Source organism: Copidosoma floridanum, unplaced genomic scaffold, assembly GCF_036245765.1.
Source record: "Copidosoma floridanum isolate Cflo_tuat_1 unplaced genomic scaffold, Cflo_Japanese_pri ptg000029l, whole genome shotgun sequence".
Lineage (NCBI taxonomy): Eukaryota > Metazoa > Arthropoda > Insecta > Hymenoptera > Encyrtidae > Copidosoma > Copidosoma floridanum.
In genome coordinates, this window is record NW_028321906.1 from 6,175,001 (window position 1) to 6,201,931 (window position 26,931).

Here is a 26,931-nt window from a genome sequence, read left to right on the forward strand (position 1 = left end):
AACTCGGATGGCTCTTTGTCGATTGCGCCCATACCCGCGTCCATCAGCACAAAACACACACACACATATACTTACGACCGATCACAAAGGAGTCGAGTGCACTTGTGTGTGTGTGTCCGAGGAACACACGCCCGCTAATTCGCGCGCAATCGTCCTCCAAAGCCTCCGATAAGTAAGTACATTACTGATAGATACTCGCTGGTGCGAACTTCCATTCTGATGGTTCACCTATATGGTACAAGCCGTTCTCGAGAGAGTGACTGCACATCATCATCATCATCGTTAGCATCGTCATCCCTTGGGCAACACTCTGCTATAATCGCTCCCTTTGCGTGCCTACCCTCTCCCCTCGTGCGACTTTGATGTCTGTGCTTGACCGAGAGAGAGAGAGAGAGTGTGTGTAGATACACAGGCACACATCCACGGGGCTGATGGCTACATGGTGTGGCAATGACGACGCGAGCAGGACTGCACGTGGTTGTACGGGTACACCCGACCAAATTATCACAACTAATAACGATAGAGCCAACTGCCATGGCTACGCGTGACTTTTTGTACGTCTCTTTGTAGAGCAGCGCATTGATATGGTAATGCTCTATAGCGAAAGACGCGTGGGCTGCTCTATACGTATCTCTTTGGAATGCAAAGTGGCATTTGTACAAATGCAGTTGCACCGAGAAATCCGTAGGTATCGACATACGTAGTTTATTACGTGTATACTGTAATATAACAGTATAAATATAGGGACCCGCATATTATAGGTTGGTTTTCCCTGCAGCAACGAAGAGCCAGCCAAGTTTGTTTGTCCCGTTAATTTTCCCACTTTTCCTCTCTCTCTCTCTCTGTCTATGTCGAGGGGGAGTTTAAAAAAACCCGTGACTTTTCGAAAATAACGAATGTACATGATAAGCTCCTCTGGTGCTCCGTCCCGCTGAATCATTCGTATAATACCTATGATATACACTACACAACATACACGATGTAAAAACGCCCGCGCGCATATAATTTTCGACTCCTAATAGATGTGTATGGCCACAGCATCGAACGATATAATATATTATACTACCGATGCCCTCCGAGGCCCGAGAGACTATAACAAGGTTATTGGCCTCCCTTTCTTACAAAAAGTAAAAATAATAAACGTTAGAAGCGAGTCATTCCTTAAACACGTATTTTATATCACAAGCTCATCCCAGCACCGCAGGCGGCCTCACGCGTAAGGGAAAAAAAAAAAGAAAAAGAAAAATCACCACCGCCTATTTTTACGAAATCTGCATTGAAAAGGCGCACCCCACAATGCATGGCGCCCTCTCCCCCCCCTCTACATTCTCTCTTTGTCACCTCGTGTGTGTGTGTGTGTGCTGCTGGATCGAATTACACATCTGTACGGTCGTGGAAGAGACTGTACATGCGCCCACCCCTCGGCGATAGTAGTCACCGGCCGATCCCGCGGGGGCTTTTCCTCCCGAGGCTCCTTTTGGACCCAACAGGGACGACGGGCGAGAGTTTGTTGTACGAGAAAAGCAGAGCCACCGGGAGAAAGCAGATACGCTCCGACTTCGAGAGCAACAGAGAGAGGAATCTCTTTCCACCTTGTTTTCTCCTCTTTTTTCTTCGGGCGCGAGCCGAAATTCCGCCGGCTTTTCTACGTCTCTCGAGCATCTCCCCTTCCCCCCCCCTCCGCGTCTTTTCAACTTACTTCCGGAGCCGAAGGGTAAGTATATATGCAGGAAGCACAGGGAAACCCCGGGCTGCAGGGAGTAGGTGTACTCTTTTGAGTTTTTTTTTTTTTTTTTAATCCCTTCTCCTCTTTTTCTCTCGGGTGTGTGTAACACAGCTCTTCGAGGGCTCTGAAAAATTGAACCTCTTCGAGAGGAATATCGAGGAGCGGGCTGTACGTGCTCTATGGTTGTCCTTGTGTCGAGGTAAGAGAAAAAAAAAAAAAAAAATTAAAGCTGATGCCGCTTTCGCGATTTCTTCGAGCCCTTGTTTTTTTTCCCCGTTATCAAGTACAATGTATTGGAACACGAGAGAAAAGAGACATATATGCTTTTACGTATATGGGGGGGGGGTAGGGTGCGCGACATTTATAGCTTTTTTCGGCGTCCTCTGTAGCCTTTTCTCTCCTTTGTCTCCCCCCTGTGATTGATATCGGTATGGAAGAGAGAACGGAAGGGGGCTTATTCCAGGTTGTACGCTGAGAGAACTTTTTTTCTTTTTTCATCATTAATATATTTCTAAGCTTCGAGCTCCGCGTTCCCGGGCTCGGGACTCGCTCTTACATATCCCCCGTTTGTGATTTACACTCATTATTACTTTGTATACTACCTATACTGGGAACTTGTTTTTAAAACAGATGAAGTCGTAAGTAGTATAAAACACAAAGGCCCGAAACAAAACGAAACATTATTAGGGGATGATGATGCAAGACAAATCGACCACCAGCAATAACGTGCAACCTGTATTTGCCAGCTCCACGGGCGCAGGCACGTTCGGCGAGATAGCTTAATTCTATTAAGCATATCGGAACGACTAAACGAGAGAGAGGGAGGGAGGGATTATAAAGAAATAAGTAAAGTGAGAGAGAGAGTAACAGCGGCCCTTATCGCGTGCCAAATATCGGAATACGCGAAAAAAAGCCCCGGGGGTTGCGCATATAATATAATATGCTCAGCGAGGGAGAGACATGTGCATGTAATGGGTATAATAAATATACCTATGTAGACGTGGGTTGGTGCACGTTAGCTTTATATATTCCTGGCACGCGACCGTTCGCCCTCCTGAACTATCGGTCACATGGCCAGAGGTTCGATTAGCAGCGAGTGTGTATACTCAAACTATTATGCACCGATAAATATTGCCATACACACCGAGTACTGTGCAAAATGAAAATCGCTCGGATGCCGGTTTTGCCATACACACCTATACCGAAACTGAGGGATGGAGTTTATTAAAAGTTCGTCGATGCAGGCGTTTCGTGACGGTAAATAGCTCGATCACTCTGTATCTTTTTACCGTCCACCCTTGCCTTTGAGTGGCTCATCGATTTTACATTATATATAAACAAATATATATATAGCAGAAATCGCGATAAGTATCGCGTTTCACGCCGTTGGGCAGAGTTTGACGTTCAATTAGAGGGAAGGCAGTAGAGTTATAAAGATGTACAGCGAGAGAGAGGGGAAGAAAAGAAGCTCGGCGTGTAAAATTCAAACCAGGGGAGGAGGGCAAATGGCTGGAAAATTTTAATGCAAATACTAAATCTCTTTGGAGCTGCTGTGTGTGCGTGTGTGTACACATAGCAGGTGTTGGTCGCGCTTACAAACTTTATGAACGAGCGAGAGCTATTTTTCTTTTTTGTATTTCTTTCTTTTTGCAGCAGCAGCGTTGCCGACACCAACGGAGAGAAGATAAACGCGATACGCTTCGCGAGAGAAGGAAAACACGCGGCCCGTTTGAACAGTGCTTTTTTTCACTCTCCTGTATGGAAATGTACACACGGGGGAGGAGGGGAGGGGAGGAAATAAGAGGCGAGGGCGTATTAATAGAAAAATCGTGTTTATTTTCGTATTGTAAAGGAAGCTCCGTATGCAGCCTCGATTCTAATTTCCAAGAGAGCAAAAGAAAAAGGATCATTTTATCATTTTCGCAAATACATCCGCGCAACTACCTTGAATAATTAAAGGCGCCGCGTTGATTATCAAGGCTGGTTTATCAAAGAAAAAAAAAAAAAAAAAAACTCAATAATCATCAGGCCAACTCTATCCTGAGACGAGAAAGGGAAACAAGGGAGCGTCAAGTCGATCCAACGCTCTTATTCGTCTCTTCGACGAGTCTTGGAAAAAACTATGACGTTGGTGACAGTGGAGGAAGAAACACGTGAGCGCCGAATCCTCACTGACTGTTGACTGATATGATGGGGAAACAGACGAGGGAACTTGTACACTATTTGCTCTTCTCGTATTGTAGTAGCCGACTTTCAAGGAGTCGCACACAACTCGAGTAATTGGCAATCAACATATCGCGCGAGTAGAAAAAACATACGCACGGAGTTTCGGAAGAAAGTTTGAAGAATATGGACATACAGAGTTTTTACGATCGGCCAATTACGGGAACAAGGGAGGCAGAGAAGAAGAATATTATATATGCACAGGCAGGAGATGTGGTTTCTTCAGCTTGCCAGCACACGACGAGAGATAACGATGCCGGCGAAAAGACGCGCGTGCAAGTTGCATGTGTATATATAACAGAGCGTGGGTGTGCGCGTGCGGGAGTTGAAAAATTTGAAATTTACATTTCGTTCTCGCGTCGTAGGAAGGCGGGAGGGAATAATATATATATGTACGAACGCCGAGGCGAAATATTACACGCGTATATATAAGGCACCTACGCGTGAAATGGGCCATAAAAGAGAAGAAAAGCGAGCATGCACGAGGTGTCTTGCGCGTTTTATTCCGGTTTAATTTTCGAGGCTATGCCAATGAGCGAGTGCTGTTTTCGGCAATGAAACTTCTCCTCCGATGGGTGTAATATTTTATTTTAAACGTCGCAATGTTTTTTGCTTTGAAAGCGTCGAAAATGGCACGAGATATCACAAAACTCTTTTTTCCGATCCCAATCGGTCGGGATTTTAATTGCGTATCTTTTACAACTCTGATTTCCGTACCATATCGTAGCGCTGTGAGCTTTGGACGAACATACACACATTGAAAGTCCCTCGAAAGATAGAGGATTCAGCCGTAGAAGCACATTATACGAGCACCGGCGAGTATAAGGTATACACCGTCACCGCAGCTCTCGAAAGTTATTACGACTCGCGTTACAGAGGCCGCGTATACGCTATAAACCTAATCTTTGGGTCCCTCGCGCCTTATCTTATTTAAGTTAGATATAGGCGCATAGTTGCACGGATTATATTTACTGAAAAAGAGAGAGAAAGATTCGGAGGAAGATTAAACGCCAGACGACTCGATTTGAACAAGACAAACAAACAAAAAAGAGCCGTGTGTTGGTGAGCCAACTCTTTTTCCTCGTCTTTTTCGATCAGTTTTGAGTTACTACATTGTCAAAGTGGACTTGGATCAATTACTTCTTTACTACCTTTTTTTTTTTAATTTCTTTTCTTTGGTAGACTCGTGTATAGGTAGCCCAGTTTCGTGATCGATGTACTTGCACGAGACTATCGTCGCCGAGTGATACATATATTTGAAGGCAGAAAGAAATAGCGTACTTGCCGGGCTTCGCGTAATTTGCAAAGTTTTATCACATCTGGCGTGCGTTGAGATTAAAATGCGCCGGCGTCTAGAAATACTCGTAGAAATACGTGGGAAAGATATAACTCTTGAGAGAAAAAAAAAAAGGAAACATGTGCAATACAGAAAGCTATAGCTTATAAGCAATATGAGCTGACCGTATTAGCTAAAAGTGTGAAGCGCCAAGCATGTAAATGAATGGGATGTACACGATTTGATAAAATTTCATTGACGGCGGAGCCGCGTCTGAAAAAATTAACACTACAGTGGTTGGCACAGTGGTTGCGTTTATCGACTCGCCGCGCATCATTTCAAGCGATGGCGAACAAGCATTTTGCAATCGTTTAATTTTATCGCCTCTTCTCAATGGCAAATACGTATACGATTGATACGCGAACGAATGAATGAACGAGCGATACGATGATTTATACGGCTTGGATAATTTTTGTGCTCGTATATATGATTGTGTAACATCACTGCTGGGAAGACAGGACTGTGTATAGCACGCGCGAGATATGTCGTTGTTGGTCATTTGTGTTTCTCATTGACCTCTGCTAATAAATCATCGAAGCGTCGTTATATCGGAGGACATGTAATTGTGTGAAAGTGTCCTTTACCACGCAGATTTTTACACCCGTTTTGAAAAAAGTGACCAAACTTTGGCTCTCGCCTTCCATCAAAATGAGCAATCGAAATGGTCCAGAGATAAAAACATGCAGTGCAGCGTCTCATCGACCAGTGACCACCGAGCAAGCACCGCACTATCCACCCCAAGAGCTGTTAATTTAACGCCGCGGCCAAAAGATCGCGTACGTGCCAGCGCCCCTCGGCATCGCATTTGCATCGTATAGAAGCGAAAGAAGCAGCAGCTCCGCAGGGAATTTGGGTCGGGAAGCTAGCTGGCGCAGCTCTGCTCTCTAGGCGCTCTTCCAGATTATATTTTCAGAAGGCGCCAGCCGACGCCGATGATGGTATATAACTCTTTGCTGTACGTATAGCTGCACCTATACGTATACGCGCGCATACCAACCGAGAGAGAACTTGCGCAGACAAAGTTACGACGGACCCGAAGAGAAAAAGTGTTAAAAAAAAAAAAAAGAAAGGCGTAGAGGGACGAGAGATATTGCTTCTTACGCGGAATTTCAAGTAATTCGTCGCCTGGCGCGCTATCTCTCACTCCTTTTTTTTTACTTTTAAGAAGCTGCGATGAGTGGCACGACGGATTTTTAAGGATTTATGCGAGAGTGGGTGCGGATGGACGTTTCAAGTACAGTATACACCAAGAGCCGGATACTGCTGTTGGAAAGGAAAAAAAAAGGGGGAGGGGCGTGCGATTGATAAGCTACTGCAGTCGGTCTCGCCTTGGGATCTCGAGTGTGAAACCCCGGCGCGATGGAATTAACAGATGTGCTCGCGAGTGCGCCGTAAAGTTAAGTGAAGTGTGTGATTTATGGGGTGTCCGAGTATACGTACAAGAGCCCTGTGCTCTCTCTCTCTCTCTCTCTCGCTGTCTCTACGTGTGCGGGTGTTTCGTCACTGTATATGTGTGTACACACACAGCACTCGTTTTACCTCAATTTAAAAGAACCGCCATTAAAACGAACGCATATGATTTACCGCTCGAGAGACGCTCTCTGTCAGCGCGTATATGGGCTCTTTTTTCACAATACATAAAGGATTGCGCAAAAAATGAGAGGGAATGATAAAACCGATCGATCCCGTCGCTTTCATGGTGGTAATAAAAAAAAAATAAAATAAAAAATAACATATTTCATCGTCGGAGCGAGCCGAATCAAATTTGAAAACAATTACACGCCCGACGGCACGATAAGTTTATACACTTCGATCACTTCGACGGCCAAAATTTTATATTCAAATTCGTTGGCGTTCTCGTCCGCGAAGCGATACATTTTTATATTATTTTTCACCAAATATTCGATCGCCGTACGCGCTTCGTATAATTTCGTCAAAGTGAAACGTATTAAAAACGAGATTTGGCAGCGGCGGCATTTGAATAATTCCACTGATCAATCAGATTTGCATTGGCGCGAACTGTATATAGGGCCGGGGTTAGGCTGAAATAGGTTTCGCAGCTGCTCATCTTGCGAATAGTTTGAAAGTTTGTTTTATATGCCGGAGTCGATGGGTCCGAAAGTTATTTGAATCAATCGAAGTAATCAATGCCTAGTTGGACGGAATGAGGTGTATTCAGGAGAGATAGAATATATTATATACATGCACCCCCTGCAGTGGCGGTGTTGTGGTTATTGTGTTGAATGTACATGTGTATGTAGTCGCGCAAAACTAATTTAGAAACTATATCGATGAAATTGTGTGCTATTGAAGTATCGGAATTTTTTATACCTGGTAAACAAAAAATAAAATAATGTAAGGGACATCCTAATATTAGCACAAATGATGATGATAATGATGATAACGTGGCTCTGTATAATTATCTAAATTACAAATTAGTGGTCATCCATTTGTTGGAATTAGAGTGGAAATTCCAAGAAAAAAAAGAAAATTAACAAGCGAACATTATTATATATACCTGATTGATGAACGAGGTCGATTCGATGTGGAGTAGGTAATCAGTAGACAATAAACAGATATAGGGTGTCCGCGTAAATAAATCAAACTTGTACCTTCTGTAGTCTGCGGTCGGATGCGCATTTGTCAAAGAAACACGTGTACTTTTGTTTACAAACAAACTTCAAAAACGTTTGATTGTGAAAGGGAACCTCTTATAAATGTGGGTTTGTATGGAAATTCGTGTCTACGCATCCAAATCACGAAGTTGGGACAAATGTTAAACTCAAACGATTGAAAAACACAAAAAAAATCAAATCTCGCACATATTATATATATATAAGCGTCACCTCATCTTATAATTCGCAGCATCGTATAAGAATATACACGTAGAGACAAAAAAAAAAAAAAAAAAAAAAAAGAGGAGACGCACGGTACGTCGCGAGGAGAAAAAGATCAAAGGTATATATATAATATATAGGTACACACGCAGCGCGGGTTTCTCATTTCGCCGAGCTCCTTTTTCACTTCTACCACCCCCGCGTAATTGCCTCTGCAGCATCGGCTTCGTCCTGCCTCGCATTTTTTTCCTCCTCGGGACGCCTTTGTCCTCTCCTCGCTATTTTATTTTCGTTCGACTTTTCCTTTCTCCCTCCCTCCCTGCGTGTTATCCTTTAATTATTTTTCGCTGCTGCAGCTCTTGGCAAGCGAGCCCTCAGAGACTTTTGATACGGAGCCAAGGGAGGGAGGGAGGGCCAGTTGTTCATAGGACGTGGGGAGGCTTGTTAATTGATAAGCGATTTATGGAGATGAGCAGCGCGCGCGTGAGATCGGGAAGATACGGCTCATTCCTAGCTCGTGATGTGCCGTTTTATTAAATACGTGATGGGCATGTATTCGCCGCCGGCGCCCGGATGAGCGAGAATTACTGATAGGCTTTTGTACTTGGGGATATTATATATCTATACGTGCCGCGTAAAGGCGAGGGGGAAAAAAAACTATTGGCTTGTTTTGTATTTGCGCGGCCGAGGGGGCAGGCGCCGGATCGATGGAGCGACTACAAGTGCCGACCCGGCGCTGTTTTCCCCAGTTAGTTCGAGTTCCGATACCTCTTCCTCTCTCCTCCTGCCTCCTATCTGTACAAGATGTAGGACTCGAGTATAGAAGAACGTTTACTTTGCGACTTTTACCTTTATTCGTCCATGACCGATTGGTGGGAGAATTACAGGGAATAGAAGTTGAATATGATCAAAGTATCGAAGAAAAAAAGAATAATATTCGGTGCAAAAGTTGACCGTATGAAAAACAACCCACGTTCATTTCCCATCCACTGGAAGAAGAGGAAAGTCTGAGTGTACGTAACTGCATTTAAAGCGGCTTCGTCGTATAGGTATATATGTATAATGCACTGTATGGGCGAACGAGCGCATAATATATCATATAGAACAACTTGAGCCGTTCCATATACATATACATATATATATAGTGTTGGGAGAGCCAAGAGATTCGTCGAGAGAGGAGGAGCCCAGGGAAGCGTCGAATTTCACTTTGAAATGAGAAAAGCCGGGGAAGGAGAGCGGAAAAGCGGACGAGAGCTATTTCCATTTCTTTCAAATATCGATGTCTTTTCGCGGAGCCGCGGAGAGAAGATAATGCAGGCCGCGCCGACGTCGTCCCTCTTTTTTTTATGGTATTTTTCACTTGGCGAGGAGTCGAAAAATCCCGAGGGCTCGGTACTTTTTGAACGTCGTGCGGTGCACCCCTTTCATGCCGTGTCGCCCCCCTCCCCCCTTGTCGATATCGACGTTTGGACGCTTCGATCGTGAAAAATATGGAAATGCAGGTTCACAAGCTGCGCCCGCCCTTTTGGCGCACAACTGTTTTCTTTTCCCTCGCTATACGTTGTACAATAAAAAAAAAAAAAAAAAAAAAAAAAAAGTAGAAGTTGTAAATACACCAAAGAGCATTTGGTCAATTACTTTGCGATTAACTTGTGTAGTTTTGACGAAATCGTTTGAATTAAACTTTGGCGGCGAGCAGCTGCGCTGTTGTGTGTACTTTTGGTCCGCTTCTCCAGAGAATAGAAGGCTCGAGCGAAGGAAAGGAACAAAAGAAGAAAAAAAAAATGCAACAAGAACCCGAAACCAATTGCATGCAAATTTAGCCAACAGAGAGAGGGAGTACCATTAACTGCGTCAAATGAAACAAGAGAAATCCCCGAGAGAAGAAACGCAATACTCTCTTCCTGTCTTAAAAAAAAAAAAAAAAAAAAAAAGAAGCAAACGAGTAGAGAACTGCATCGAAAACCCCGTGGAGCTGCCCATTACGGAAAGACACGCGTATACATATATAGATACCTGTGCGTCGATACACACAAAAGCCCTCCTCTTCGATACGTTTTCTTTTCTTTGCTTTCCTTCTCTCTATACTTTGCAAAAGCATCCGATCACCGCCTTCTCCACGCCGTGCGTTTAAGTATACACACGCAAAAGCGTCATTCGATGCACTCTTCTCTATATGTATACAGGTGTATCTATATAAGGAACGGAGTAAGATTTCGGGTGGAATTCAATTATAAATGGGATATATTCCCCTGATTCTCTCTCTCTCTCCTCTCCTCTAGCTACTGCATATTGTCCTTTGCTCTTGGATTTGCAAATTTGCATCGAATAGAGCACCGGGAATCTGGATGTATACCTATACCTAGGTACAGAGAAAGGAGCCACTGCAGTCACCGATACCGTCTTGGTATATACGTGTATACGACCGAGGAAGAGCTAAGCTGTGCATCGCAGGGTCGAAACTGCAAATTGAAAATTAACTGCCGATCTTGCTCTTTGCTCTATACCCACTCCTTGGCTTTAAAATTCTAACTGCTCCGGATGAGCTTTCACACACAGTTGCATGCCCTATGTACATGGGTACTTGATAGTTGATTCTTTTCAGCAGGAGAGCACCTTACTTACACACACGTACGCACATATACCATGTATACCGATACCGATTGAGCAAAAACTCGGCGAATCGCCTTACACCAGCCTTTACATTATACATTTCAATTATAAAGTCGAGGCTGGCAACCATCTATTCGCACGACGAATGAAAATGCGCGCGTCCTACAAGTTGCGCTTATTGAAATATGTATGAACGCGACGTATATGCATACATGTATTCATTCCTGGCTTCATTTTACTCGATTTTCTATTTTTAGTGGGTAAGTTCGAAACTCGTTTCGTAAAATGCGCACGCGGGTACACACACGCACACACACACACATATATATATATTTATTTATCATGCATATACTAACATACCTATAGACCTACATTACCATTCACCTGCGCGTCTAACGATCGCTCATGAATGTTGATACAATTGATTCTGATCAAGTGTCGCTTTGTTATATGGGTATACGCTCAACACATCAGGTGCGGGTAGACCTCGCGCTCACGTAAGTTGACGCATTAACATATTTAATAAGCTCGTCATGGTGACGACTGACATTCGTCCTTTGAGCGACGCCATGTGGTTTTTTTTTTCCTGCCTTTTTTAGAAGAGAGAAATAATATTTTCGTTTTCTTTAGCGATCGATTGCGCGTTGTTTCTTCACATGGTATACCCATTTTTAATTCTCAATGACGCGGTTATTGATGCCATTGATCTCCTCCCTCTCATAATCACCACGAAAATACAGCTTTCAACAAGTGGTGTATCAGGAAAATAGTGTAGAGAGAGGCAAGTTTAGCAACAATCAACACTTGGGAACACGGACTACAAGTAAAGCGTCATCCAGGAGGAGAAAGTCAAGGTGAATCTAGAACGAAGCTTTGACAGCACTATAAGTACTACAGAAAAAAAAAAACCAGTCTCACCTTCATGTACTCATCAATTCTTGACACACAGCGCAGGTGTGGTATTGTGTCGGGCACATATAATAAGCATAGGCGTAAAAAAGATGCAATGAAAAACTTCGGTGTCAACGTATAACAAAAGATCGTTTTGGGAAAGTTTTCGTGTTTTTTTTTTTACGCTATTGTTTCATCATGGAAGATGAGAGTGTACTTTTATTCGGGGACACAGCAAAGTTTAAAAAGATACACCTAACTATTCGTGTTTAGGAAAGAGCGGCGTCTACGTGATGGATATCAGTTTTCGCGTCCATGCATTTTTCTCGTCTCTTTTTGATTTTACACGGAAACACTTTTAGGAAACACGAGCTTGTTTGTGGTACACCAAATCGATACTCGTCTGTGTACTCGGAAAAACTTTTTCTCGTTCGTCCAACGCACTCTATATACTATAGATTGAAAATTCTTTTACTACAAAATGAGCGTGAAATCAAATAAAATCCTTGAACACTTGCGTTAATTTACGTTTAAAAAAAAAAAAATACAAAAAAATCATTTTTCCCGAAGCGCAATAACAAGGCACGCTCGAACTTTCCTCCAACTGAATATCCGCAGAGTTTGATAAGGAATTTGATCAAAGTTGCGCAACTGTTTTCCAACGCGCGTTTAGATTACTTTTCCCTCCCTTTCTTCCCATTGTATTCTACTTAAAACTTCCGAAAACACTTTTCTCGCTCGCGTATAAGCACATTATACTTACGTACTCGCACATACCACCAATCCCGAAAGTGTAGAGTCAACGGACACATGCGTTGGGTTGTAATTACCAAACTCATTTTGCAAAATCAAATCATGCAAATTTCACGCGTTTTTCATTGCTAGCAGTAACACGTACTCGATACGTGGCAATGGAAAATCTACGAGAATGGAAAAAAAAAAAAAAAAAAAGTTTCATTCCAGCCCGTAAATCACGACTGGAACGATTCTCTTTTTGTCCCTTTTGCTCTCTCGTGCGCTCGTAAATGTAAAGCGAAGAAGTGCGAACTTTCTACTCGTCCATCGTTCAGGAAAAATAAAAATACCGTCAATGACTTTATGGGCACCGTATAAAGTTATTGATTCATCAATTAATTCGTCGAGCGAACGAGTTAACCACCAATGCGAATGTGTACCCCATATATGCTCGAGTGATTCATTTGGGCTGGAAAGCAAATTTAAATTTAGACATCACACGCGTCAAACGCTCACAGCTCGTTATGCGTGTGTTAAATGTGTGAAAAACATTGCAAATATCACTCCATAAGATTTATAAATACATACACACGGTAATTTTGTGAGCCCATTATATTTTGACGTCGCATCGCTAGCGTTGACGAAAATAATCGCAATCGAGATATTGTATTTGTTAAAATAAGCGGTTACTTGCGTCGTATGAATACTCACCTTTGCTGTGACGTAAATACAAAGTTCACAGGTGCAACGTCTCCCGTAAATTTAAAATACTCGGAAAAGCCGCCGTCTTTTGATCTGCATTTTTTCAGCGTTTATTTTTACCCACATCCCAAGCTGTTGGAAAAACAGTAAAATGCCTCAGCTTCCAGTGTACCTATATATATACTCTCGAAAACCTTGCACGCGAGCTCTCAACTATTTTTTTTTTTTTCTTTGTTTCAAAGCCTACGTATGTACGTAGCAAGCCCTTCGAACTTTCACCCTCGATGCCTAGAAAAAACACCCCCAAAACCAGATGTGACGAACAAAACTACGAAATTCACGTTTCCAATTAAAGAAAAACACGGCGGACGCTGGTCAAAAAAAAAAAAAAAAGAATATTTTCACAGTGGGTGGTCTGCAGAGTAACACGGAAGATAAACGAAACCTCCCCAAAAATTCCGTCGTAAACGCAACAAACAACGGCAACAAGCCGAGGGGGAGCGAGGACGCCTTTCATAGCTCTCCGCGGCGCGCGGATTTCGGAATGCCGTCTATTTTAGAAATTACAACAGCTCTATATATAAAGTAGGCCGCCCCGTCATATCTTTGCAGTGCTCACGCGCAGCGTGTACATACACAAGATATCCCGCACATCCATATTTATGAGTGTAACAGGAAACAAACTTTGCGCAAGGGCTACGCGGACCGTATTTCCGTACTCCATACCCTCATGGCCATCGTCAGTGATCCGGACTTGATTTCCTCCCTTTTTTTCCCCCCCTCGGCCCGGGGCATCGTTATCCGCCCGCTCGTTTTCCTCTTTTTTAATTGGATTGGGATATAATGGCACACGCGAGCGAGCGACGTGACGCCAGGGAGTGCAGACGAGCCGTGCAATATTTCACGCGCTCCTGGTCACGTCGCGCAGGTATATGGGCGTACGTATGTTGTACCATTTAAATTCAGATTTCGCTAAATTCAAAAGGGGTGCTTCGGTAAAAGCGGAATTTACTTGGGCTGTAGGAAAGCAATTTTTTTTTTTTTTTTTTATCCATCTGGCGGTTCAAGTGATTTTTGGAAAAATCAAAGGAAGGTATACCCGTAGAAAAACATTTTACACTGCCTTTGCTCCTGGATACACGCTCTATAAACAACGAGCGCCTATACCTTCCGCAAATACATTGCAGTATTTACATGTTCGTTCGTCCAAGGGAAACGGAGTGGCGGTGCATCGAGTTTTCCCGCAAAATTCTCGATTCCCGAAAACTGTCAGTTTTCCAACCCAGAGAGCTGCAAAACAAAAGAAAAAAAAAATTTCGAGGGATCGCGAGAGTTTGAGGCACTTTCCTGCCCCCCGAAATGATGCTCCGTCACGGCTTACACGGGCTTATTTATTATTAATCGCCGAAAGCCGCTGGTGCCAGTGTGAACGACACTGGGTGTTATTTCTGCCTCATCTCTTCGGTTTTCCAGTGCTTTATATTTACCCGTTTCTCGAGTAACTGAGCCGAGTATAGCACCGGCAACATCCACACGTCAGTACACACGAGTAAAGCACCGTGAGTTTTCGATTTCACGGAAAGGACTCTCCTCCCTGCTGCTTGTGTGCTTTGTACCACGATGCTGCGAATATTCTCGTTAACTTCGAAATAACCATCGGCACACTCGCGTCGGTAGCTGTATATATCATTCAAAACCAGCTAGTCCTTATCGAGAAATAAAAAAGAGGAGGCGGTCCAGCAACCTACTTTCAAAGCCAACTCGGAGCGAGAGATAAGACCGAAACGAATCCATTTTTTTTATTTTTAGTTTGGCTTTAAATTCGGAAAAACTGCCTTCTTCTCTCTTCCGAAATTGCCAATTAATCGACCCGATGGAAATTAGCCGATAAATCCTTGCTTGAGCTGTGTATCTCCGTACAGGGGTAGCTCTTATCCTTATTTCGAGGCAGCCATACGGAGCAATGATCGCGAAAAACCAAGGTATGGCCGATATGGGTATACCAAGAGAAGTTTAAACAAAGTCCCCAAAGATTGACGATGGCATTAAACTCCTCCGATGGGGGATCCTCGAGTGTACAGTATACAAGTGCAGTACAACACACGCACGCCCGAGGGTCAGAAACAACAGCAGCAGCAGCACCAGGTCATTATTTACACGCATCAATAAAAAAGAGGGAGAGAGAAAAAAAAGTTAAACTCCAGAGGCAGTGCTGCCGGTGATATAGCGAAGGGAGCTAAACAAAGAGGAGCCTGCAAAACCGCTGCTGGGCTGTAAAGACGGGAAAAAAAAAAAAAAAATGGGGAGACGCCGGTGAGAAGGAGGAGGAGAAGAGTTAAAAACCCCGAGAGGAACCGATAATCGAAGGTGGAGGAGTTTAACAGAGAACGGCAGCGGAAAAAAAACGAAGGGGGGGGGAAATAAATAAAAAATAAAACAATCAATTTCGCGCTCTCGCCGTTCCACTTATCCCGCGGTGCCACACTCGGGCAGAGGGCTTTCATTGTGTAGAGCACATGCGTGTGTGAGGGAGTGTATGTTTGTAAAGGGGTATAATGTATATAAAAGAAGAATAAAGAGCTCGAGGAGCAGAAGGAAGGTGCGCGGCCGCGATAAAGTCGAGGCATAAAACCTCCAGGACCTCTTCCTCCCCCCACCTCATATATGGTTATCCTCTCTGTCTGTGTGGATAGAAAAGGAGAGAAATACGCGGATACATGTGTGGAAAAGAGAAGAGAGAGAAGATGATGTTGGAGAGTTAAAGGGCGTACAAAAAAGGAGGTCCCTGGGTGTTGGCTTATTGGCGTGGAGATCCGATAATGGATAGTAAAAAAGTATGCATACATGGGCGCTGATGGCCGAGTTTGACTTTCATTTCACTTTTTCGTCCCAATACGTATTTCTAATCAATATAGCGGTGAACAACATATGAGATTATACGTATATCGTTAAGCCAACCAAAAACAATCAAGTTAAAAGAAAAAATAAAATCAAGTGCACAAATGTTTTACAATAAAAAGCAAAGAAAGAATAAGAAAGAAAAAAAAAGTTTAAATATTCCAGCGGATAGGGTACAACGAGTATACATTTATATACGTATGCCAACATGTGAGCATCATCACCATGTGTGTGTATATACATAAGGCAGGTACGGAAAAACATCAAGAATCGCTCTATTTTTGTCTGACGTTTGCAAGAGAGATCGGTAAGTAAGTACGTATATATATGTATATATATGTATACCTACTCGAGTCACCGCCGCCGATGTCGTCCGTCGTCGAGTGTATCTCGAGCAGCGATCATTGAGCTAATAAAGCATCGCAGCCTCAAGGATTCGACATTTGTCAAGTGCCCCGAGCACTTGCTCCTCTCTTTCGCTCCTTTTCGCTCTCGGAACTGCACATACGCACACACACATTTTATCGAACAGCAGTCAAGTCAACAGTCAAACAGCACAGCAGGACGAAAAAAAAAGAGAGAGGCTAATGGCACGGGCGCCTGGAACAAAAATAGAGAGGGAGGGAGAAAAATCCCGGAGCCAGAAATCGAATAAAGAAGAAGAAGAGAGCGTGGAGGAATAACAACAAAGAGGAGGAGAAGGGAATGAATGATGATCGACGACGTGGGTATTTGAGTTTGCGAAATGATATAGGAAAAGCTGCGCTGGTATAATATATTCTGTCGATACAGGCCGTGTTGGTGCCCGCGTATGACACCAGGTTTCATCCCTCGTGTATGGCCCTGTACGTGTTTATAAACACTTGTCAAGGTGCCAGTGTATATTTTGTCGTCCCTAAAGTTGTAAGCGTGCGAGTACGGCTGTTTTTGTGTTGGGTGCCGCTCCGAAAATATAGAGTGACGAAGGAGCTTTTCCTCCCGACTTCCGTGTCATCTTGTCTCTTGTGGACCGGAAAATTCAAGGATGCAAACTTGGGTGGACCCCTTCTCTCTCCCTCTCTTTGTTCGTGGTGTTGCCTATACGTTACCTTGGCTCTGTTTCATGCGTATAGGCACTTGCGTGTCTCGTCAGTAATCAGTCCTTTTTTTTCTGTAGTCCTGCTTCTTTTGTACTGCACTTACTGCTGATGTTATTTTTCTCAAGAAAGAGATGATTCGATTCGAAAATAATCAATTGTACATTAGCGATCGAAACGTGTGGCGGTGGTCGCGAGGAGAGAGAAATTGGCTTGTTGATACCCATCTTTTATCGGTATAATCCTTCCGACACGACCAAGCCAATGGAGTCATTTGCAGGATGATTTGTACAACTCGAGAAATACATATAATACGTCGCGCGCAGGTGATTTTTCTCCTCGTTTTTCTCGGCAGATTAGGAGAGCCCTATGCGTAAATAGGAGTATTTATAATAAATCTTTACCGTGAAGATTGCAAATACTGCACTGTAGCTTTCCACGCGGGAAAGGGTGAGACTTTTTTCTTCTTCTTTTACGCAAAGTCCAAGTAGGTGACTGTACTTCGTTTTCCGTATTAATTACATGCGCATTCGTTAGTACGAAACACGCAAACATTTTGCCTGCAGTGTAACTCCCGGTGTAATACAATGCTTTTGTAATAATCTCTCCCTTGCAAAGGAGAGAGAGAGAGAAGGCGTTTACGGTTCTTACACAGGGCTGGGGGTTTTATTATTCTCCCCGTGTATTGTTAAAGGACAAAACCTTTGGAGGGAAATGCGGTCACACAGAGAGAAAAGGGAAAGGAATAATGGGATGTTGTTGGTACAGCAAGCGGAGAAAAAAAAAGAAACTCTCCTCGGCGAAGATAATTAAATGGATTATTTAGTAAAAAATACCATTTTTTTCTTTCGAGTTTCGAATATTTTTGAAAGCTACTACTGTAAACTGGGTTATTACACCAAGTAAAAATACGACACAAGTAAACGATGGGAAATGTAATCAACTGCCTTCCCTTTTTTTTTCAAAATAAATGAGAATTCAGCCCGTGGAAGGGAGGGCAACGCTACGTAATTTTCATTTAGGTACTCGCTGGTAACTCCGTGCTCGTTTCGAAATATTACGAGTGAGTTTTTCTTCTCTCGAAAAAACTCGTAAAATTGTTAACCCGCGAAATAAAAGGTTAAACGAAACGTTTTGAGATGGAAACATTCATTGGTATCGAGTTCTAGCATCTTACTTGACGTTTTTCAAGAAAAATCAGTCCGCGAAGAGGGCGGAGGAAAAAAAAAATTCTGTCTGGCAGGTACAGCAGTGCGAGTTTCGTGCTTGTCTACCGAAAAATAACTTGTTTTTTAAAAGGTGTAATTTAAATAATGTCTCGGTGTCGAGGAGCCCGAGGAGCTCCTCGAGAAAAAGAGCTCGAGCTGACTCCTCCTTAGGAAAAAAAAAAAAAAAAAGATTTAAAAAAGAAGAGACAAAAATCAAACCGCTAAAAATGAGAGGGACACGAAAGCGTGTATATAGATGTACCAGTATGCGATAAGCGAGTTGAATGTGTCGTAGTCTGTGTCGAGCACGACAATCCTTGTAACCCCAAGCGCAAAACATTTTCCTCGTCTCTCTTTCTCTCCACATCTGTATATTTAAAAAAATTTTTTTTTTTTTTCGTTTGACAAATCTTCCAAGTATGTTGAACACGGGTCCCTTTTTTTCTTAAGAGGGAGGAGGGAGGGCTTAAAAAAACACCGCAAGCCAAGCTTGAGATGTAAAATAATGCAGATGGATTTATCTGCCTCCGCTGCGCGCGACAAACACTAATGAATACAGCAGCCGCAGTGGTCCTCCTACGTATGAATGTCGCTGGCAAAAGTTAAACAACTTATCATGCATTTGCAATATCCAGCTTCTCCACTGTTCCTACACTTAATCAAGATTTACATTCCTCACATAATGAATACCTTTGTATTCTCTGGGATAACATTTACGCGGAGCAAACTTAAGTATACATGTATACTTTTATGCCTTGGTTCTGAAAACTAATTATTAAGTTGTAGGTGTTTCCACTGCACGTTAAAATATACTCAAGCTAGTTCCCAAAAAAATTACACAGGGCAAAGGAACCCAATTTACATAATGCGCCCTTGGTATACAACAGATGGGGGATGTGAAAAAAAAGACAAACTAACGACAGTTACTGTAGAAGAATATATTTAGGGATAGAAGTGCAGAGGTGAACACAATAGACAAAAACGGAGACGTACGATAATGAGGCGGCAAACGTATCGAGTCGTCGAGCACATATACCTAGGTGAGGTGTATATTATTTTATCTCCCGCGGGTGGGATAAGGTAAGGTTTGAGGTATATGCGTTCTTACCGTAAATTAATAATATTTTTAACTAACTGCTCCTCCCGAGTGCCTTCGAATGCCTCCCTTTTTTCCTTCCAGGAAAAATTTGGATAGCTAATTTTGGCGAATTTTGGCGTGTGTACCACGCTGTTTCCATGCACGAGGAATTGTTTAATTTAATGTTTGGTAATTCTTGAAGAATTTTCAAACGGCTTGGGAATATGATTTCCCTACAAAGGTCGGATGGTGGAGGCTCGAGAAAATGGATGTTAAAATGCTTATGAATATTATACACGGAAAAGTGCTTTCGAACGTGAAAGGGTCGATATTGCGCTTTTGGTCGAGCTTTTGGTTCCCGGTTGGCTGGCACTTTTCATTAGACGCGTTTTAATTATTCACGTGCTCCCCAAACTTGGGGTAAGAGCCGTTTAAAAGTAGGTACAGTCAATAGTGAACGAAACTCAAAGTATTCAGTTGAGTACGTTATACACCTGTAAGGTCTTGAAATAATATTTGGGGTGGTGAACGTATATTTTACGTCTTTGCGATTGACAATAACTTTATTTATACAGGGTTGACGTAAATATGAGTACAAAAAAGATAGCTGCTGCTCTTAAAAATGTATCTTTTGCAAATTATGAGTATAGCTAGCAAAGAGAAAAAACAAAATGTATGATAAAATTCGGAGAATAAAATGCAAGTGGATTCAAAGAATGGGATACGAGGACCGATCAATTATCTTCCCCTAAAAGCCACGATAAAAAGTAATAAAAATCGTATTTCCCATGTATACAAGAGAGAGTGGAAAAAGAATGTTTTCAAAAGAATACGAATATATACCCATCGCACTTATTCAAGATTTAAAAACTTGGCTCTTAAAAAGTCCAAAGTTTTACCTAATAAATCATCCACTGCTCTCCCAAGAAAAAAGAGCTATTTCGCTGACCCATTTGCGCACCCATATTATAAATGTACACATGTCCCATACCACGCACCTCAAATTCTCAATACAGTTTCATTCGCATTCGCAAATACGTGTCACTGCACATTATTATCATCATCTCTCTCTCTTGCAGCTCTTTGCATATACCCACTCGCTTGAGCGCGAGCCCACATAAATTTAGGACCTCAAAAGCCGATGCGCGCCAACATTACGGCGGATTATCCGTTTCATAAACGTTTCAGCCCGATGCACCTTCTCTCCTCCCTCGTCCTTTCCCATCGATCTTCCCCCCTCCCACACACATCGCAACAGATACAGCTCGAGAGCACTTTACAAATCTTTTTTTTTTTCCTGTGCATTTGGAAAAATTTCGCGAAAGCTTTTTCGAATGCAGCAGCCTTACAGTCCCAGCCGCTTTTGAACCCAACAAATTCCACAAATTGCTCATCTTCTCCGCGAGCCGGATGATGAGTACATATACGAAGAATAAATAAAAGCGTGCACCTCCTTTTCCATAGTCGTAGTGGTCGTAGTGGTGGTACGGCAAAAAAAAAATCGTCGCATCAGGACGTACGCGTATACACGCGCACGAGGGGAAAAAGGCGAGATAGGGAGGCTCTCCTACACGCCCACCCGAAACACAAATCTGCATAGCGAGAGCGTCCCTCGTTTCCCCCGGTAATCCGTGTCTACGGCTGCAGCTGCATGGCTGCGCAATTTCGCCTCCTACGCGCGTTAATACACCGACGTCGACGTTTATTTTTTTTTTATTTCTCTCCCTCGTTTCTGCGGTGGAAGGAATTATACACCTGCAGCTGGAAAAAGCGGTAGCAGCTCGTAATGGGAGGAAAAATAAAATAAAATAAAATAAAAAATAATAATAATACATGCGATTACCGTGCATGAAAAGCGCACACGCGTGGCAGTAGTAATTACACGTGTATCTAAGATTAATCTTACAATTTCGTGTACCCACAATAACCAGGTAGGGATACTATTTTTTTTTTTTTTAGCAAATACACCTGCTCGAGGTATGTATTGATTTATGCCGTGGTTGCGTATTCCACATAAGTCTAAGTTTCCAATTTTTACGAGCAACATCATCATCGAACTGTGTGTGCGAGTGTGTGTGTGTGTCGGTTCTGGTTTATAATTTTAGTTTCCGCCGTAAACGCCGATTAAGTTTTTTTTTTTTTTATTGCTACCATTAAAGAGTTACCTTCTACAACTGCACACGACGAGACTGCACACATATACACAGGTGTCTCGTTAATTTTCGAGCCGTGAAAACCGGATCGTACGGAAACCCAGATTACCTTCCGCTATTTTTTCTCCCACTGGGGAGTAAAACAATGCACGGAACCTAGGTGGAAAAAAAAGAAAAAAAAGTGGTTTTGTCACACGCGCGAGGGAATAAAATTTGCGACTCGCGATTTCCTCGAACCATTCGACAGGAGCTCTATCGATCGGCAGCAGCGGCCTGGCCAGTCGAGCTTTTACCAAATGGCGAAAAGAAAAATCGCTTTTCCGTAATTGCTTCTCGATTGAATTCCTATTTACGTAAAGAAAAAAAAGAGTACTGTAGATAAATAAATGATGTGTACACATTTTTTTTCCCTACCCCAAGGTTTACCTATTCAGTGTAAAAGCTCAAGGAGGAGATTCACGCTTAATTGGAAGTGAAATCGTTTTTCCAATTATCTTTTTGAAAATAAAGGGTGGCAAATAGTCGGAAGACTCATTATGGTTGCGAAAACGTTTCCGGCCAATAGCATAAATTGACTACGTGCAAATACGTAGGTATTAGATCCTTGAAACGTAAATGCAAAACGTTGGAGTGAATTCAATTCAAATGGGATCCAAAATTACGTGGAAAATAATTTAAGACGGCAAGCATGAGGGATGGTAATACACGTAAAACTCTCGCTCCAAGATTCTCGCCCAGATGTACTGAATAAATAATTTTCGACGTGCACGGAGAAGAGTGCAAAACGTGCGTCGATAGCCAAGGGACGGGGGCAAGGGGGTGGAGGTGATAAAATGAATTTCTCCGAATCTCGTATTCCAAAAATGTATAACTTAAATCGACCGTGCTCGTATATGGGTGTAAGGGCAATTACTCTGGTCGTATGTTCGAGCTCCGATTACGAGTATTTCACTCGTGCATTTATTATTGCACATTTATATTCTACTTGAAAATTTATTCGTGTTTCGTCGCTAATTTGAATAAATCGTACTTTGAATGGCACCCATGTGAACTGTATCCTCGTTATTATGCGTGTTTCAGTAACCGGCCCTTTTCAGGGCCACCATCGTAATTCCTCATCACAGCCGAACTGTGGGGTGATTTTCTCTTCAAATTAAACATTTTTTCATTTTACTCAATTACTTTTATAATATACTTGAAACCCTATCTTTTTTCTCATCAAAATATACTTTAGAATGGTAAAAAAAATTATTATTAAGAAAAGAGGACCTCGGTAACTCTGTCTCTTGGAATGAATGGAATTAATCGACGATCGAGGCCCTTAAAAATTTTCTCAATTATTACAAACCAAGGGTATAACGATGAGTGAAAAAAAAACAAAAAAAAAACAGCCATCGATATACCTTTGGATAAAAAAAAAAACTACTCACCAGTGGTAACAGCGAGCAATCCAGCAGTCAACCAAACGATCATCAGCCGGCAGGTGATTCCCGAGTCCGAAGGACTACGCCTCCTCCTCCAGCCCTTCTTCATTCTACAATCACCGGCACCACAACTATTAAAACCACCACCATAACACGAACTGGCAGCCATGGCGAAGACGTCTTCGGGCACCTAATGCAACCGACGAAACGAGTGAACCCCCGAGCGACAAACTCACTTTCAACTCGATGGACGTCCCTCTTCGGCAAAAGAAGAAACTGTCACAGCGAAGGGGTCGCTCACACTCGACACTAAGGGGGTGGGATGGTGGTGTGTCTACACCCTTTCGACGTCAAAGTGAGTAAACAAACAAACGCGAGGAAAAAAAAAAAATCTCACTCGTGCTGGCTGGCGCACCTTGGCGGTGGAGGCCGGCGCGGCCCTCCTCTCGGCGGCTCCGTTGCCATTTTTTAGCCCTCCTCTTCCCGCAGTCTCCTCCACCTTATAACACACACAAAGTATATTGAGAGGCGAGAGAGAGGCAGGACGCTGCTGCAGCCTCCGTAAATCGTCCACGCACACGCAGCGGCCAGAGAGACTCGCTTCCTTGTCCTTAACCTCTACGACGACGCCGCGGCGCCTCTATCGTATACACACATTTCTCTCTCCCTTCTCTCTGGCTCTTCGTCCTTCGTCCCTTTTTTTTTTTTTTTTTTTTGTTGTATACCTTCTTCTGCTACCGATGTCGTACACACACTACGTAAGTACGTACGACCAGACGACCACCACAACTTGGGTCCATACACATGTACACGGATTATACACTGTTTGAGAGAAGAAAACCGATCCACTCGGCTGTTATATTCTTACGTAGATATATTATACACATAGGAACGCCGACGGCTACGCACGTAATAACACACCACTGGTGCACATGGCTCGTAGGGTGATGTATACCTCTCTTCCGCCTTGAGGAAGCTGAAGATGGCAAAACAAGGTATCGCTCACCAAGTGTACCTACCCAACTACAGTTGTACCCTACAACGTCCCTGCAATCCTGCACTGCAAGACCATAATAACAACAACATGTGCATCTCAGACTGGCATGGTGTCAACGCGACATCCGGTTTACGGCACTTTGTTGATACTCTCGTTCGGTCCGTCTTTAGCACAGTACCTGCATACATGTGATAAGCACACCACGAGGAGTTGCGTATGCTGAGACTGATCAATGAGACCAAAAGTGCAACCACAACGTACGCAAGTAGACCAAACTGTCAAACCTGGCGTTCATCCCCTTTTTCCTCATGAAAGCTCCTTCGACTCCGAAATCGATCCACAATCACACACACGTAAGTTGCTGATACACACCTGATGTGCACATCGTGCCATGTCACGTCCGAGCAGATATATATTTATTACAGCGTCTTATATGGCACAGTGAGAGCTATAGTATAACATGTGCATACGTATAAAAAAAAAGAAAAAAAGGAGTGATAAGCAAGTAATAGCGGATACACAACGGGATACGAGTAAGTAGTGAGATGTAAACGCAGAATTTAAATGCATATGACAGTGAGCTTGGAGCGCGACGACGCGCACGCACTGACTGCTGCTCCGCTCCGCGCCGCTCTCTCCGCGACCCTCGACGTCGGCGGCCCCAGAGACCGGAGCAGCACCGTATACACACACACTCGCGTGCTCTCTTTCGTGCTAATCCAACTCCGTCACCGTCCTGTACCCGCAGTCGCGTCGGCTAGCTCTCTCCGTGGGTTACAGCCTCTATAGCTACTACTACCACCTCGCCACGGGGGGGAAAGTCTCTCTCTCTATCTGTCTCTTCTTTTAGCTCTGCTGCTTGCTCCTGTGCTGGTGTGTGACTTGCACACCCAAACTCGTAGGTACTACCACCAGTGCCCATGCAACCCCGTCGTCGCTCCCTATATTTCGTGGACCTGTGTGTTCACGTACACGTACACACACATATATATGTGTATATATATATACTAGTGGGTGGGTGGGTGGGTGGAGGCGAAGGTTCTGTACGTGGGAGGAAGAGAGAGAAGAAGAAGAAGAAAAAGAGAGCTGCGCTCCGCCAGTGCCACCACCGCGTTGATTCGGAGTATTGACCGGCTCTCTCTACTCGGCCAGCCTGCACACACCACCTCCTGCATCGCTCCTCCTCGCAACTGTGCTATTACTGTAACTATAATGTTTCACTGCACAACATGTCCATACAAGCATACGTGGGTAAGCGCAACATACGCGAAGCGTCAAGTCTCTACTCTTCTGGATGCTTACCCGTGTAAACCTATATTATGGTAAAGTGAAGAGCTATACACACCACATATGCCTAATCTCCTCTGTGGAAGTAGCCCCCCTGCAACTCGTTCACCGAGCCGTGCTCTATACTGTCACAACTTTGTGACAAACCCACACCTATAGGTACTTCCTTTTTGTCTTTACCCTCTTCGGTCAGGTTGATACATTTTTTTCTTTTTTCCCCTCCAATATCCATATCACTACTGAATACTTACTCCTCGAGCTCACATCTTCTTGACAATCAAGTGATGGTCTGGATCACGTAATTGCGCTCGTCTGCGGCTTAACAAGTACTTGTCTAAATATCCTCGGCCAACCGTCTGTACATACATGTACACGTACTACTGGCCCAACCCCCCGCGTGCACCTGTATACGCGCCGTGCGGGATTATATTCGAACGCAAAGCTCGGGAAAGCCGAGCGCGTCTGGCCTTCTATTTTCGTTTATTTTTTTTTTATCCCCCCTCACCCACGGGGTTGGATTCTCAAAGCTCGCGTCCGACCGTAGGAGAATTTTTGTTTTCGCGTCAAGTGAAGCCCTAGAAAAAAATACACGCGTTTGCGAGGCGTCGATTGGAATTTGAGGAAACACGTTGTCACGCGGTTATCGGCTTCATTCAGCGTTTTATCAATCGTTCAGTGCAGCGCAAGAATGAGAGGCGCGAGGTCCAGAGATCGAGAGTTCCTTCCTCGCGTCTGGAGTTTTGATCCAGCCAACCCGGGGATTCGAGCTCTTCGAGTTTAGCGATGTTTCGGTCGATGCTGCCGAGCTGTTAACAGTGGGTGATTATCGTTACTTTAACCGGAGGGTTTTTCTTTTTCCAGTCTTTCGTGATCGCTGATTGCTTCGAGAAACTCGCTTTTCCAACAATGAGGAATTCCGAACTGTACTTTCTTCTGTTTCATCATTGAGGGATCCTCGAAACGATCAAATACGTGCACTTGTAGATACGTGGCTGTTCAGCTGTTGGATAGGTATTGTTGTACCTTTTTATCCATACTCCATAAGCTGAAAATAACAAGCATTTCCTCATATTAAAATCTAAAATGTCCATGTACACCTCGATGCAAAGTCGTTTCGGTCTAAAAGATCCTTATTGCTTTCTTCTGCACTGCGCTCGTTTTATTTCACGTTTCCGCTGTCTAAAACTTGTCCTCGGCAGATCCAGACGTAAATAACTCCCAAAGTTTTTTTTTTTTTCAGTGAGCTATCGATTTGCACTTTGGTTTATTTCCGTGCACTGCGTATACTTTTAATATCAACAGTAGTTGTCGTCTCGGTCGTCATTGAATTTTTTACTTGATGAAATGCCATGTCGAATACGCTCGGTTACATTAATCACCTGATGAATTTTTTTTTTTTTTGCTTTCGTTCTGTAAATAGGTATTGATTATATTGCGATCCAGTACCTATGAAAAGTTTGCTCAAAATAACATTAGTTCGCACTTTTACTTTACATGATACAATTGTTTGACAATGACTATCATGAACCTGTATGAGGGTCAGTGAGTTTTTTAATGCTTCCATTGATTAACTCGTGGGAAGTTTCCATTTCGGACCCACAACGGATTTTAGAGTTCTTTGAATATTTGAGAGGACGGAAGTCGAATGAAAGCTACGGATCGCAATAACGACTAAATATAAAAAAACCAATTCAAATTGGCAAAAAAAAAATCCCCTTCATCGTCTCGCCTCGTAAAGGACGCGTGT

General features: G+C 43.3%; 1 protein-coding gene across 2 annotated transcripts in view; it reads right to left on the bottom strand.

Annotated features, from left to right (window-relative positions):
- The window catches only part of dtn (transmembrane protein 132C dtn), a 72,411-nt gene extending 48,815 nt beyond the window's left edge, over positions 1 to 23,596 (bottom strand). For both annotated transcript variants that reach the window (XM_089595848.1, XM_023389775.2), the window contains exon 1: positions 22,907 to 23,596. In XM_089595848.1, the coding sequence (XP_089451974.1) occupies positions 22,907 to 23,069 (163 nt within the window). In that variant the 5' untranslated portion in view covers positions 23,070 to 23,596. The remainder of the gene's footprint in view (positions 1 to 22,906) is intronic.
- Between the last annotated feature and the right edge of the window lie 3,335 nt (positions 23,597 to 26,931).